General features: G+C 39.8%; 1 protein-coding gene across 1 annotated transcript; it reads right to left on the bottom strand.

Moving 5' to 3' along the window:
• Nucleotides 1-470: 470 nt before the first annotated feature.
• On the bottom strand, nucleotides 471-15,796 carry NDUFA12 (NADH:ubiquinone oxidoreductase subunit A12). The gene is made up of 4 exons (XM_033118449.1): nucleotides 15,641-15,796; nucleotides 14,653-14,735; nucleotides 13,386-13,473; nucleotides 471-750 (listed from the first exon to the last, which is right to left on the bottom strand). Exons 1-4 carry the CDS (start codon nucleotides 15,724-15,726, stop codon nucleotides 570-572), a joined length of 438 nt encoding a protein of 145 aa, XP_032974340.1. The 5' UTR covers nucleotides 15,727-15,796; the 3' UTR covers nucleotides 471-569.
• Nucleotides 15,797-16,783: the final 987 nt, after the last annotated feature.

Genomic DNA, 16,783 nt, shown 5'->3' with positions numbered 1-16,783 from the left:
GTCTTTTGCCTACAACCCATTCTCTGGGACCAGTTTGAATATTAAAGTTCTTTTGTTTGCAACAACAGTAACAACAAATCAGTGACCCTAGTTAACTTAAAGAAATAGTACATTGGATGGATCCTGGGATAGTTCACAGATCCAAATAAACTATGAAAGAAGCGAAGCTCAGGAAACAGGAAATCTCTGATAACCTTCTCCTTAGAGAGAACTAACATAAAAGCCATCCAGCTCTGATGACTCTTTACCTCTCTGTCTCAAATTCCCACGAGAAAATCTGTTGGGCCGAGCTCAGCTTCAGGTCTTCCCCTATCGATCAGCTATGGTAGTGAGGCAGGGTCATGAAGATGGGGCAAGGAGGACCCAGGAACCAGGCAGCCACCCCAACAGAAGTCTACTTCAGTTACCCTTGTTTGTAAGCTTCTATTTTGCAATTGATAAATGACAAAAGGCAAAAAGACACAAAAGGCATCACTTAAACAATTTTAATCAAGTTAACAATAAGCAGTAAAAGTGCAATTACATGAAAAGCCCCGTATTTTACATGTTTAAATTATTTTTCATTTTCTTTACTTGTAAGGTGTTGAAGGTGGGACCCACTCCTGAATCTTCTTTCTAGTGGTGGAATAAGGTACATATTGTTCTGGAGTGCCACTCACATTGAATTTATGGTTTGTCCAAATGAACTTACGAGCAGTCGGCGGTTTTGTTGTTGGAGGATCATCAGTCATACAGTGAAGCCAACGATGCCTTAGAGAGGGGAAAAAAGACAGTTATGAAGAGACGGCAGCACAGTGGCAGGAGGGTTAAGAGGGCAGCTCTGCAGCTCTTTTGTTCACTGAGCTCAAATCTTAGCTCCATCACTTACCAGCTCAACTTTTCTATGCCTTCGTTTTTTCATCTGAACATCCTTACTTCTTAAGGATGGTATAAGGATTCAATGATAAAACAGCTAGAAAAGTTTCCGTGCATAGTAGGTACTCAACAGATGTTAGCTACCGCTACTACCATTACTGTATTTCATCAAATCTAGAAAACGGTCAATTTTTAGATGCTCCATTATTTTATGTATGTCTAAGAAAGAAAATGCTGCCAACTAAATTATGACGCTATTGATTAAACTATGTATCCTAATTTTAGAAATAAAAATGTTTCAAAATCGATGAAATACAGTATTGCTATGAGATGCTAGAAGATGATTCTGGAGTTTCCGTGTGCTCAGGTTGCTCTGGTTCATGAAGCTGTAGTCTGAAACCCAATGCTGAAGAAGAGGGTCTCTGCATGCATCTTAAATTCAAGTTCAAGTCTGAACACTGGAGAACATACAATTTGTTATATCAAAATTTTTAAATCACAGCCCGAAGTTCACAAGTCTATCAGCTTTAAGTGTTTAAACGTTTAATTTCAAAGGATATCTGCAGGGAGGTGCCAGAAATCTGGCCTAAAGAACAAAGCTGGTGCTTCCTTGAGGTACACAGAGGAATGTCTCTCTAATGACAGAGAAAGGAAGAATCAATATCCAAGGGACAAAGGGTAGAAGTGAGCAGGAATCCAAGATGAGCTTATACGGGAAAGGAAGAGGAGAGAGAATTCACTCCGGATCCCTGACGGCTCGGAGCTCACACGACAGAGATTACCCTATGAGAAAAAGGGAATAAGGGGACAGGCATAGAACTGCAGCTCCAAGAACAGAAAAAAGATTGCCCAGCTACAGAGAAAAGGGCAAGTGGACGAGGTTTCAGTAAAATTAAGACTAAAGTTAATAAGAAAAATTGTGATGCTATGTAAGTACAAGAATATTCACCAGCAGCTTCCGGAGGCTCAGTTGGTTAGAGCCGAGCTCTCAACAAGATTGCAGGTTCAATTCCCGCATGGGATGGTGGGCTGCGCCTCCTGCAACTAAGATTGAAAACGGCGACTGGACTTGGAGCTGAGCTGCGTCCTCCACAACTAGATTGAAGGACAACGACTTGACTTGGAGCTGATGGACCCTGGGAAAAAACACTGTTTCCCAACATTCCCCAATGAAATTTATTAAAAAAAGAAAATTCGCCAGCAGTAATTTATAGATATAGCTAGGTGACTAAAATCATTAAGTACAGAGATAAAATACTACTGCTGCTGTTATATTTGTGGCTACAGATAATTGTGTCATGATCAGCTAACACAGTGAAGAATGAAGAAGTCTGTCCTGTACACACTGTGCCGATGTCTCTGTTACGTCCTCCAAAGGAAACAGAGGATTAGTGAAAGTGACCTGGACCCAAAGCACGACGACTAACATGAGCTCTGAAGCCCTGTGAGATGTTGCTGGCGAGACAGGCTCCACTGGCCACTCAAAGGAGGGACAGGCTGTCAAAACCCAGTTGCTTTATGCAAACTTAAGGCACAGCAGAAATATTTTACTTTGTTGAGTCAGCCTACGTAAAGAAAAATTTTATTCAAAGAATTGTTGTCATACTCCTGAAGGTTAAAATATTTACGGAACTAAGGTTCAAAGCTTTTCTGTGTCTCTTTCAGTTCCTTAAACGAGGAATTGAAGATCTCACAGAGAAATAGAAAATGCTCAAGAAAATGAAAAGATATTTTTTAACCTAAAATCTGACAATGTTTAACCAGTAAGGCTACTAGCAAGACTTGGGATAAGTAAACAATTTATTCTCATTGTGGCAGTGGAAGAACTATAAGAAACAAGAAAATGTTATTATCTGCTAGGCTAATACAACCCTTCTGTTATAATTATTATTAAATAAAGGCTAAGTAAGTCATACTTTTTAGATTTCCATACCAGCGAGATTTTGAAATCGGTTTTCAGCTGGTTCATTTTTATTCCAATTAACTAAAGATGTCAGTGGACTAAGCACTGTCTAGAAAACTGTTAGAGCTGGCATTAGTGCCACTGCAATTTTATTATCACTGTTATTATCTTAAAGTGCAAAATATAAAATAACTTCAACTTGATGATAAAGCCAGTGAAACTACAAATAAGAAGATTGGCAGAAAGGCGGAAAGTTATAAACACAAAAGAGAAACATAATGAAAATGTTAGGTCAGGAGCTTCTAGAAACCGCCCCAGGCCTGGAGAAACCACCTGGAACGTGCTGAATAGAAACAATCTTATCTCAGAACCCATCTTGTCTTGCTCCCAGCTTGAGTGCACCTGCTGTCTTGTCTTTTTCTCACAGAAGCCCAGGATCAACAGACCTGAACATTCCCGGACAACGGCATGGGAACCAGGATATGGACCGAGAAAACATGGTCACACCTGGAAACCCTCAGCTGCGATGAACAATGCAACGAAAAGCCCTGAAGCATAGAAGAGGAACAGCCGTATTTACCTCCCCTTATAAACTTCCATACCCCTCCTGCTCCGGGAGGTTATGGTCTTTTCTAACCTGACCTCCCACTGTTCAAACATGCCAAATAAATTCTACTACACCAGTTTTGGTCTCCTGTGACTCATTCCTCTAGCTGTGCCTAACAGAAAATATACAATATTTTGGGGAAAATTCAGTAATCAAATACATGAAAGTTGTATCAAAATAACTGGAAACAAAGACATGAAATCAAAATTACAACACAACTCAAATGAAAAGAAGTCCCATAAGTGGTTGATACTATTTTCAGTTGTATAAGAGGAAAAAGTGTATCAAAAAACAGAGAAGGAAAACTTTCCCCCTCTTTGAAAATATACTACTTCACTTTAAGTGCAAAATGAACGGATTTATTTGTGATGAAAGAATAAAACAGCCTAACAGGAAATTTAAGAAAAATAAAATATATACCATATAAAAGATTTTAAAAAATCATCGCAAATGAAAACTGTCTTTAAGATTGGTATTAATAACAAAGATAAAAAAGTTTAATTTTGTCTTTCAGAAAATTCTCAGAAATAAAACATTACCAAATAACAGTGAACAACAAAACACAGGCAGTTTTGAATCTTTCTTCTCCTTGGATAATATACTTTATTAATTTTGGGAATCAAGGCTGGTTTCTGGCCATAATGTTCATGTTTCAGATGTTTTCACTTAACATCACTAGCCTAGAGATGCCGCATATTTTTCAGTTTTTCAAAAAATAAATGTAAGCTCTCTTTTTTGCTGCCATCGTAGGGCGTGCGGTTGATTTTTCCTCGCCATGTCCTCTCACAAGACTTTCAGGATCAAGTGGTTCCTGGCCAAGAAACAAAAGCAGGATCGGCCCATTCCCCAATGGATTCAAATGAAAACCGGTAATAAAATCAGGTACAACTCCAAGGAGAGAACTGGAGTAGAACGAAGCTGGGTCCATAAGAAATCGCAAAGGGATGACACCACATATTTATGCTGTGTCGGGGTTGCTTGGATCTTAACCATGGCACTGAAAGTTGGGTGTGTTTTATTGGGAAATTATGGGAAAAATAGGTTTTCTCTTAATATGTTTCTGCACTAGTAGGTTGGTTCAGTGATAAATATGTGAGGCCTTCTATAAAAAAAAAGAAAGACTAAAGAAAAAGTCCTGATTTTTTTTTAAGTAAAAATATTCACCATACTAAAACTATTATTACTCCATTCCACTTTAGTTTACGAAATATTCTCACACATATCACTTAGTCACTTATTTAATAGTCCATATTTAAAAACTGAGAAAACAGAATTAAAATGACTTTCACAAGGTCCCATAACATGGATATTACAGAGCTGAGGCTTGAACACAGCTTCTCAATGGCTGAAAATAACCATTGGTCAGAAATTAAAATTACAATCAGTAGATGAAAACAGAGTTAGGATTATGACAGTATCTAAGTATCTGCCAAAATCCTGAGAGCCAATCTAACCCCAGGATAGGATTTAACAAATTTAAAAAACAAAGATAGTTATTACAAAATAGCCAACTCAAACTTTTTAGCTCAGTAACTATAATTTTTAATGAAATGCAATTTGAATCAAAATCCCAGTAGGTTTTGGCAATTATAACTCTAAGGATCAGCTGAAAGTCTAAGAAAATTTTGTAAACCCACAACAATCAGGAAGGCTGACATTACCAGGCATTAAAGTCTCAAACATTAGAATGGTATACAAACTGGTAGAAAGTACAATAATAAAAGACTATTAAAACACCACCTGTCCCATAATAAAACAGAAAATAAAACTGAATATGATTATGTACACAAACAACTACATAAAAAATTATTTAAAAGGAAATATGCCAAATGTTGACAGTGGTTGTCTCTTAAGGGGCTATGTAATTATCCCCGACCCCTGCCAGATTCTCTAAACTTTTCTGATCCCTTTCATTTTTGTCAAGAACAGATTCCATTTAGATTTAATGAAGTTCATATTGCCAAATCAGCAGGACACTGCTCTGTCCTTATCTTATTCAACCTCTTGGCAACAATTACAGCTAGCCTTCCCATGCTGAAATGCTACTCTCTCTTGCCTTTCCTCTTACCTTGTTAGCTACTTCTCACTCTTTGCTGTCCTCTATCCTAAGCTCCAGATTTATATATCGTTGTTTACTTAACATATCCACTTGGATTTTCGACAGGTATCTCAAACTCACTGCATCCAAAAAAGAGGCTTGATTCCAATCCTCCACACCCCACAACCTACCCTTCTCCCAGTCTTCCCATCCGAACCAACAATACCACCAGATAATTATCCAAACCTATGAGTCATCCTTGATTCCTCTCTATCATTTCTGAGTAATACCCCCACCTGCCACCTTGTTTCTCTACAAAGGCTTCTAGAACTTATGCCAATTGAAAAGAAGCTTGCCATAATAATGCTAAGGGTATAAATAAATTAACATTACAAGAGCAAAAATATCTGTTAATTTCACCATGGCACTGGAAAAATCTGAGGACAAAGTTATTTTGTGTTAAAAGTAGTTTAACATACACTACTATTTTACAAAGAATGTATCTGTTACTTGAGTAATTTAATAATTAATTTTAATAAGAAAAATCAATATACAAGGAGGAGAGAATGATGTACTACATGGAGGAAGAAGACATGTTATCTTACCTAGAAATGAACAGAAGGTGCCACCCAGTGGGGGAAAAAAGTAAATACACAGTAGAGAAAAATCTAGCCAAGCCATGTTTTTTTAAAACTTGGTTCAAAGGATTTCAGAGTTCTAATACTTCAAACCACAAAAAGGCATCTTTGTTTCTCCGGATGTAATAAAAAACAATAATTTTATACTACTATGCATAAAATAGCCCAAACTTTCTACCTTTTTTACCAACAATATTTTACTTTGTCAAATTTTATGTAGACACTTATTACTTACTTAGGTTACTACAATAAAAATGAAAATAAAGACTTTTGTGTGTTACTGTATAGATGGGCGCAATTAGCTAACTTAAAGATAAGATTAAAGGCAATCAGAAGTGGTATTTAGCAAGTATTTGCAACAAACTGAAATACTCTGAGTATTCTATTCAATCAAGTTAAACCAATATAAATTCCTGAGGGAATTAAAAATCTCATCGCTGATCCCATAAAGTACTATGAAACTTAGATAAGAAAATGAAGATTCTGTAACAAAGAAAACTGACAGTCAGTTATAGTACATATTAGTGTACCAGCTAGCATTCATTAAGTGACGATAACTCCAAGGGAGCAAAGACCATAGTGTGCTCACTACTATGAATGTGGATCCACATCGGTGCCTAACACGCAGTGGGGTGCTCAATAAATATTTGCTGAATGATACACTTTTGTAAGCTGAGTGCTGTGTTAGGTTCTAGGCAATAAGTTTTTGATTTTCAAGGTATGTGTAGCTCCACTGCCTGGCCCAGACTTTTGCACCTCCATGCACATCTTTTGTTCATCTATTGGTAGACCTCGCAGCCTTATGGCTGCCGACAGATTCAAAGAAATGGAGGCCTAGACACAAGATGGATCAAATGAACTCATTTCCCACAGGATTTCTAAGGTTCCCACGAGATTAGAGAATATTAAGTTGAATCACAGAAGTTCATTAAAGATATTCCCTGATTCTACCCTAAACACTGATGCTTCTGGAGGGAAATCCTTTTCTAGGTGAGACTGTGCAGCTACGGAACAGACTCAGGTATCCCACACTTGGCATCAGATGACTCCGAAGGACCGAGGACGGGAACCACCGCTCGCCAGCTGGACAGCGTCGGGTATCCCTTTCACCGGGAGCAGTTCTTGCAGATGACAGCTCACCCAGCCATCCAGGAGTGATTTTCTTTGACTCCTTAAATGATACAGCACAGGCTCAAGGGAGACGGGAGCGGCCTCAGGCAGTGCAGGAGCTGCCCGACTTAGAAGCTTCATGCCCCACAGGAGCTCCCATCTCTAGTAACAGCTCCTGAGGCACAGCTTCAGGCTTCCCATCCCCGCAGGGACACGCCAGTTCTAGGAGCAGCAACACAGGGAAGCCCAAACATAGCTAACTCAGCAGGCAGTTCTAATTCCTCTCAATCCAAATGCAATTTGCCAACCAAGGAGCAATTGAATGGAGAAATATGGTTGGTACAATCTAATGTGGTTTCCAGGGTAACCGAGCATTTAACCAAAGGTCAGATTCTTGTAACCCTTTACCCCTAATTTATGAAGCTCAGTTGTACACTACACCAGCTGAAATCACACTGACGCCCTCTCTCCAGCACCAGCCTCTACCCTGACCTTCAGGTGAACACAGCAGCACTCCTGCTTTCCAACTCTGCTTCCCGCCCGCCGCCCCCACCCTATCCCATCTTCCTCATCTCAGTAAACGTACCACTAAGTAGTTGAGGCCAAAAATCTTGAAGTCATCCTTGCCTCCTTTTTCTCTCAGAACCCAATCTGTCAGCTAATCCTGTTCCCTCCATCTTACTCAGAATGCACCCCTGTGGTAGCAGCCTCTCCGACGGCCTCCACGATCAAACGGAGGACCATTTGTATAGTTGTCTGGGCCGGAGATAAGGTGTTAGTGATGCAGGTTGTGAGATTTGGGATTGTATCATTATCTGCTACTATTACTGTATAAAAGATTATCCGCAATTTAGTTTCAAACAGTAAACATTATCTCACCGTTTCTGTGGGTGAGGAATTTGAGTGCCGCTTAGCTGGATGCCATGGCTTAGGGTGTCTCACAAGGTGACAATCAAGGTATCATCTGGGGCTGCAGTCATTTCAAGGTTTGCCTTGGGAGGGACCCACTGCCACACTCACTCACAAGGCTGTAGACAGAGCTCAGATTTGCTCTCAAGCTCACTCATGTGGGCCTCTCCACAAGGCCACCTCGTAGCATGGCAGCTGGCTTCCTCAGAGCAGGCAACGTGAGAGTGAACGAAAGAGAACACGCAAGAGGGAAGCCAGTCTTTTTAAATCTAGTCTCACAAGTCATTAGCCTACTTCCACTTAGCTCCCTTCCTCTATTCACAGCAACCACAAAGATGCTTTAAAAATATCGGCGTCTAAAAGCCACGAGGTGGGGCCCAGCAAGCCAGGCCTGTGCTTGGCATTGGGGTGGGCAGCTGGGGAGGTGGAGTGCTGCCGCAGCCCAGTGAGGTGTCAGGGCCTTCCGGGGAGACGAGCGTGTCCACACAGTGAGGATGGTAACAGGTGCGGGGTGTTGGAGGCAAAGTGGGGTAAGGAGGAAGTCCAGCGAGGAAGGCAGGAAGGCAGCCATGGGAACTTAGTTACATACAGTGGAATTGATCAAATAAGTAACTATATTAAGGAAAAAATAATATAAATATGGAAAGGGAGAAAACTAGAATGTAACCAGTGTTGGACTGGAATCAGTGGCATTGCCATGAAATTATAGTTTTCAATATACATACAGAAAAAGACATAATAGCAATGGACACACACACGGTTGTTACATATATTCCCTGGCTTGTCCACTGAGAGGGTCTGGGAGCAGTGACCCCCCCATTACAACGAGCAATAGCGTACACTCAGATCTTAGTTTTTAAACACCATTCTCCACTAGAAAACAGCAAGCAAGAAAACCAAACAATCACAGGGCTCCTCACAGAAATGGCTGTTTCCATGGGTGCGGCAGAGAAAATACAAGATGAACCTGCAACATCTTTTGTCAGAAAGCAAAAACGTGCTCTAAGAATGATGGGGACATTTCCAAAGGACTCCAAATGCAGCTCAATGGGTTGAATGAGTTCCCACTAGTCCAAGTGAGTTCAACGTGATCAATAAAAGAACCAGTGTGGTAACTTACTACAACCCACTGACTAAAATAAGAGATCATACTGATATAAATAAATGAATAGATTGAAAGTTTGATGAGCAATGAGATAGTTACATAATCTCAAAGTATCTCCCCACAAAAATGCTAATTAATTGCAAAGAGAAAATAAGTAACTTCAGAGTGGAGAAACCCCGCAGACTGATAAAGTGACAAAAGTGTAATGAGACAGATTTAACAGAAGGCAACAAGAACCTCACATTGCTTCTGTGACATTTCTGCCAAAGATGCAAAGCCTGAATCTAGTCATAAGGAGACACTGGACGAACCCACATTGAGGGATGTTCTACAACATAACTGGCCTGTAATTTTCAAAAGTGTCAAGGTCATAAAAATCTAGGAAAGCTGAGGAACCAATCCAGTGTGAAAGAGCCTAGAGATATGAGATGCACATAAAATACATGATAGATCTTACTGTAAAAGACATTGTGGGGACAATTGACGAAATTTCAACGGAGTCTAAAGATTAGACAGTAGTGGTGTATCGTTAGTAATTTCCTGACTTTGAAATGATTCAAATACTTGTAACTTTTCAGAAAGTTTGGGATTATTTCCAACTTAAAAAAAACAACTGTAAAACAGATTATATCCTATGTTACTTTCCAATGACTTCCGAAGAAATTTAGAAAAAAAGCCTAAGTGTCTACATGACTCATAAGATCTACATGATCTGGGCCCTACGTTTTTCTCCTGCCTCATTTCCTAACATTTTCCCCTCACTCGTTCCATTTCAGGCTAACTGGCCACAAGGCCTTTCTTTGCATACAAGCGATACATCTCAAACACACAGTGCTTTTGCACCTGTGGTTCGTTCTGGCTGCGTGGAGTCTTCATTCCCCACCCCACTCCTCCTCCCTCTCCTCTTCAAATGGTATTTCCTCAAAGAAGTCTTTCCTTACCCCAGCATAAAAACAGCCCCCTGACCCACCCCTGCTCTTTGTCTTTATGAATGCCAGCTTCATATTATTTGCCTGTGTTTATTGTCGCCTAAAATATATAACATATTTGTTTTTCTACTTCTTCCCATAAGAGCAACAACTTTGTTTTATTCATTGTTGTATCCTCTGTGCCTACAAACGTTCTTAGCACCTGGTAAGAACACAAAAAATAGTTATTTGAATGAATAAAGATGTAAATTGTATTTGTTATTCATTACTCTGTGTATAAGATAATACTTGGCTCTCTAATTAAAGATAAATCAACTCAAGTTCAAATTTATTCGTGAGTCAAACCAAAGGTAAGAATCCAGATTTAGAATTGCACAATGTATAACAGCAAAAGGGAGTCTGAGAAACAAACAGCCGAGCTTGTCCATCATCACCTCTCCCTACAATGACTGGTCCCAGGCCTTCAAACTTCCCTTACACACAAGAGTCAGTAAAGGTGCTCAGCCCTCAGGAGGCTCCACTCCACGGATAAATTCAGCTCTGAATCTTCAGTGGCCCTCAGGCACCTGCCAGAGTGATGTCTTCCACAGCTTTCACTTCTTTTTCATGTGGTATCAGATTATATAAAAGGATTTGCTTGGCTGAATAGTACTTGTATCTTTTCAGATTTTTCACTATTTTATAATTTTAAATGTTTCATCTCTCATAATTTAAGTCAGTTCCCTCCCCCACCCTCCATTCCTCCATCTCCCAAAATACAAACCATGAGCACTGATGTTAGATGACTTCTTTGAAGGAAATAGATCTCAACATGAACAAGACAGCCCACCAGCCTTCCACATCTTCCCAGGACCAATCCCACTCCTCCGAAAAAAACAATCAACTAAACAAATAAAAACTAGGACACTTCACCTCCTAAAGCCAACATTCTGCTTTGAGACCTTGGTCTCAACTTGTGCCCCTGACATACAGAATGCCTCTTCTGAGAAGGTAGATAGCACTAAACCTAAAATCACAGCTCCTTAGAGCTTAACAGAACCATAGGTTATTATTTCCCATTAGAAAGAACACAAAATCCAGCTTCAAATGTACCTCAGTGCTGCTGAAAGCCAATGAATTTTAAGACAAAATCCAGTATCATGTTTTCAAACTACAACATTCCTAATTAGTCCAATTAGTTATATCAGACGCTGAAAACTGGTTGTAGATGAAATCTCACAAACACGTTTGCTTAGTTTACACAATATTAAAAAAAAAAAAAACTATTCTGTCCAATCAAGTAGCCTATTTAATTTTTAAAAAATGAAAAATTCATTTCCTTAGTCACACTGGCCACATTTCAAAGTGCTCTGGGCCACGTGGCTAGTGGCTACCCTACTGGACAGCACAGGCAAAGAACATTCCATCATGTATTGGACAGTGCTGTATTTAAGTTGACAAATATCTTAAATTAACATTTAAAAAACAAGAAATTGCACAATGAAATACAGATTTCCACTTTCTTTTAAAAAATCGCATCTAGTAGATGCCGGATCACTGCACTGTACACCTGAAGCTGAAGAATAATGAATGCCAACTATAATATTATATATATATATATGTATATATAGGTATGTATACATTTACAAGAGGCAGAGTACAGCATTGGGAGTGGAGATAGTGGAAATGGGATGGCTCGGAGCGATGTCAGAGAGATAGTGGATGGGGGGAGGGGGGCCCAGAGTGTGAGGGATATAAATGATAAACGTCTAAGGAAAAAAAAAACAAATCAAAAAAACAAAACTCATAGACACAGACAATAGTTTAGTGGTTACCAGAGGGTAAGCGGAGTGGGGGGTAGGAGATGAGGGTAAGGGGGATCAAATATATGGTGATGGAAGGAGAACTGACTCCGGGTGGTGAACACACAATGGGATTTATAGATGATGTAATACAGAATTGTACACCTGAAATCTATGTAATTTTACTAACAATTGTCACCCCAATAAATTAAAAAAAAAAAATCGCATCTAGAAACCCCTGGGCAAATTCTCAGCTGACAGAACTGAGGAGCGATGAACAGGGCTACTGACCTCTTTGATGGAGCGTGTGCTTTTCAGTTCACTATCGTCCCCACTACTTCCCATTGTCTCACATCCAACACTTCACTCACTTATGTGACATGCCTGGATTTCTACTGAGTCCTTAGAATGGAAGTGAATACTCTGAGATTATCCCAGTTTCTACCCAATAGAGCCCGAAACTATTTCTGATGAGCAAGTCTGGCTAAAATAAAATGTTACAGTTAACGTGATACACTTATTTCTAGTTTTTGGTGAAATTTTCTAGACTAACTGGAAAGAATCTTCAAAGTTTAAATGTGTATCAACCAAATGGTATTATTATCAGCAATCTATAGAATAGCTATCAGTATTTTGCTGTGAAACATTTTATATAAAATTGGTAATTCAAGTTAAGAGCTTTTAGGATTTCACTTTAAAATGGCTATATTATAAAATCATAGTTTTTAGAGATCTAAGAAGTTTGGGGGCTCTCGTTTTACAGGTGAGAAAAACCAAGCCCCAGAGAGATTAAGGAACTTGCTTAAGGTCAAACTGCCAAATAAGATCAGAACCAGAGCCCTTTCTGCCTTTCCCTTCAGCCACAGCCAAATGGTACTGTGACACAGTGTTTTTTCCCCAAAGACAGCCATACCACTATATATCGCAACATGTAATGTGATGATGACAAATCTCCATCAAGAGATAGGGTCTAGCTTCTGTCTTAAACTTGGGCAGTTTTCTAATTGTCTCGACCAATGGAAAATGGAGTGCAGAACTGATACTGGATGATTTCCAAGACTAAGTCAGACAAAGTTCTCTCTCTCTCTCTCTCAGAGCACTTTCCTGAAGAAGCCCAGGCTACAAGAGGGTATTCCAACCCAGTGCCCCAGCTGTGCCCCAGCTAGGTGACAGCCAGCATCAAATGCCAGGTGTCAAGTGAACAAGTCTTCAGATGATTCCAATATTCAGCCTTTGAATCTTTCAGTGAGGCCTGACATCCTGGAGCACAGATAAGCCACCCCGAGTGTGTCTCGTCTGAACTCTTGACCCAGTAAAAATATATGAGAGATAAACTCTACTGTTGTTTTAAGACACTAAGTTTTAGGGTAACCTGTTACACAGTCATCATAACTGGGAAAGATGCGTTCAGAACACCACTGACTACCTTATAAATAGATGTTCAACAAATATTTGTGTAATGAAACAAATATTGACAAGCCAAATAAAAGAAAATGTTGACTTAGCTTACCATTCAGGGGGCACCATGCTTCCATCCACATCCCAGAATGTGTTTCTGCCGTTCATTTCAGTAGTATATACAACCCACCGATGACGGCCTGGTAGAAAGATTAATATTTAGAAAGATGTGGAGAAAATAACCACCACCTTTAAAAAAGCATAATTGCATAATATCAAAGAAGACAACCCTTTTATTAAGACAAGACTTTAATGTGCTTTACCTTAAGAGAAACGTTAGAGGAACAGTACCCTGGGTATATGAGTGAGAGCAAGCTCCAGGACATGTATGGCAAGCTTTAGCAACATCCTGGAGGCTGCCACACAGCTCACTCACGCTGTGGGTGGGGCTCAGGCCTTTCCTACAGTGGTGAACCCTTGCTTCTCCCTCAGCCCACCTGCCAAAGGAGTGGCGAGGAGGGTAGATGAATGTATTCCCAGCCAGTCAGGGTATGCAGGACAGAAAGTGCTCCTCTTGTGACTGGGGCAGGAGAAATGTATTCACAGCAGTCATACTTGAGTTATATGTTTCCATATAAATATTTTTAAACGACCACCAGAAATCCTTTGGGAAATTGGTGATTATACACAGTAAGCAAATATTATAAATGATAGTTATACAGATTTCAGTCAGGATTTACTTCTTCTATTAGATAAATCTATCTTAAGAATAAGTAACTAAAAGTAAACTATCATCCAAGGAGGCAAAGGAACGTGAAGACAGATGGAGGAAACCTTGGGAAAGGTTTCATTGAGTTAGACCATGATAGAGCTGAGCCTTAACAATCTCGCTATACGTGTATTAAAATTTTAAATGTGCATACTCAGACTCAGCAATTCCACTTCCAGAAATTTACTCTTGGAATATTTAAACAAATAAATGTGGATGTAGTTACAGGCAATTTCACTGCATTGTTTCTAACAGCAAAAAGTTGAAGGCCATCTAAATGTCTATCACTAGTGACGTGGTTGAAAAAAGAATGATTCTTCCATACGGTGGAATACTGTGTTGCTATTAAAAAAAATTGAATACGAAAACACAAACGTCCAAACAAAAAAGAATGCTGCAGATACATCCAAGTTACTCAGATGGAAAAACGGTCCATTATTTTCAGTAAAAATATTTCAATTTACAAACATCATAACAAAGTCTCATTAAACAAAAAAGTATATGTAGGTTTATACATTCATTGAAGAAGCTCCTTGTAAATTATGGAAAACAGTCAAATCAAGTCTCAATCTCACTCCCATTATTCATACCCAAAACACACTGCACTCACCAAAAAACTGCTTGTTGTCTTCATAGTATTTGTTTCCATGTTTGTCTTCCCCCACTAATGTACCAACCCTCACATCGTTTGTCCTGTGAATATCCAAAAGAAAACAGACATTTTAGAATGATTCTTTGTTCAAAACACAACGTAAATAAAGTGAGAATATCAGCTTTCAGAAATATAGGCTGCTGCTTCAAGGAGAAAAATGAGAAGATGCTTAGTAATGGTCACCAGACATACACTTCTAGCCTTCATCTCCAGGCTCACACCACCCACTATTGAAGAGTCAGCTTTCAAGTAAGCGCTCTAGAATACCTGCTCACCTTGTCCCCAGTTCCAAGTAGGCAGCACAAGATAAATGGATCCAACTGATATACTTAAATTACATTCAACATACAGATGTAATATCTTCAAATTACAAGACCACTTTTATCAACTATCCCCAGGCCATGAGGCACTGGAGTTAGCAAAAACCTTCAGGAAACCAGGAAGCCAAAGTATTTCATCTTAAAATGACACGAGCGTCCTGGCTTTCCCTCGACTCTTGGTCTTCAATTCGCCTTCCGCGGACGATGCTGCTCGTCTGATTCAACAAATGTCAGGACTAGTAGGGACCATTACGATCACCTTGTTCAACGCCTTGCTGTACAGGAGTTAACTGAAGGCCAGTAACGGGAAAAAACCATTCCAAGGTCACACACCGAGTGTCTGGTAATGCTCATTACTCTCCAGGAAGCAGGCAGGGTAGGGGCGCGTGCAGCCCAGATGCCCTTGTCTCAACATCACAGCTCTGTCTCTAGAGCTGGCTTTGGTCTTGTTTCTGGGAGAACCCTGGACTGAGACTTCGGCCTGGGAAAGAATGGCAGAGACTGGGCCGGTTGTCCTTGACCAGAGCTGCGATTTCCCCAAGGTGACCCAAGCCCGCACCCCTTTCCAAGAACCCAGCCAGCGCAAGTCCAGCCCAGAGGCCAAGAGCATGGCTCTGGCCACCTACCTGAAGAAAATTCGTAGATAGCCTCGGAGGCCGCCGTGGCCGCTGACCTGTTGCAGCCCGCGCTTCAGAACCTGCAACAACTCCATCTTCTTCCGCAGACCCGGCCTCCCGGGTGCGCGGCTGAAAATGCACCGGGAGGAAACACTCTGCAGCAGGGAGCGGAGGTTCCCACCGGCGCGTGCGCGATACGCGGTGGTTCTGCGCGTGCGCAGAGCTGGAGCTTCCCCTGAGCGGCCACTTTCCTAGGAGCACGTGGTGGAAAACTCACCTAGACTAGGCTTCCTCAGGTGGAGGTTCCTCCTTTGGGGACCTCAGTTTCCTCATCTCCAATGACTGGCGTAGACTACTTCAAAATTCTTTGGAAACAAGATAGTATTAAGGAATTTAATATTGAGCACATAATGATTTGAGTAACTAGTGCTGTGTAGGTAGGGGAGCGAGGAAGAATAAGATTAAGTATCTGCTCTCAAGGATTTGGTGCTTTAGTTGCAAGGTTCAAGTTCAAAATGTAAACATTTAAAATTAGAAAATTTGTGCATATTTGAAACTTTAAGTAAAGGATATAAATGAACATTATTTCTAATTTTCCAGTGGTTATTTTATGATTTTAAATAATATGCTTTAAAACCTATATTCTTTGACCCATCAATTTGGAACATTCTTGATTCTCAACTATTTGAGATGAGAAATTTAACACATAACTTCCTTCACCTCTTCTCATCCTGTGCTCTTCTATGCTCCAGTCACCATATCATTTCTTTAAAAGGTCAAGGTTTATAAGATTTACATTCGAATCATAACTTCAAGTTTTCGTAATTGTAAGTTTAAAAACTGAAACACAATTATTATTTATTGAAAGGATCCAGTAATATGACTAGATCCAGAAAAGGGATTTAATTTTATGCTACTAAATTTTCAACCCCAAAGGAAAAACTTCAAAATACCAGGGTCAGATTTTTACTCTATCAATAATTGCTCAGAATCATGTCACATTTGAATTTATGTTGAACTGTGACTTTCATGAACTTTTTTTCCTATTTAAAAAAAATTGTATCTGAAATATTATATAAGAACTTTTAAAAACAACCATATTCCCCTATGTCACATTAAAGTAATTCCTTAATATAATCAAATATTCAGAGG

This window comes from Rhinolophus ferrumequinum, chromosome 10, assembly GCF_004115265.2.
Source record: "Rhinolophus ferrumequinum isolate MPI-CBG mRhiFer1 chromosome 10, mRhiFer1_v1.p, whole genome shotgun sequence".
Lineage (NCBI taxonomy): Eukaryota > Metazoa > Chordata > Mammalia > Chiroptera > Rhinolophidae > Rhinolophus > Rhinolophus ferrumequinum.
This window is presented reverse-complemented; position numbering and strand designations above follow the sequence as displayed.

Bases quoted from the DNA above. Each gene is read 5' to 3' on its own strand.
- NDUFA12 (XM_033118449.1), bottom strand. From the start codon at position 15,726: ATGGAGTTGTTGCAGGTTCTGAAGCGCGGGCTGCAACAGGTCAGCGGC. The intron at 14,736-15,640 runs GTAGGTGGCCAG...GGATATTCACAG, and splicing joins TATCTACGAATTTTCTTCAG to GACAAACGATGTGAGGGTTG. The intron at 751-13,385 runs GTAAGCTAAGTC...CCCCTCTCTAAG, and splicing joins AGCATGGTGCCCCCTGAATG to GCATCGTTGGCTTCACTGTA.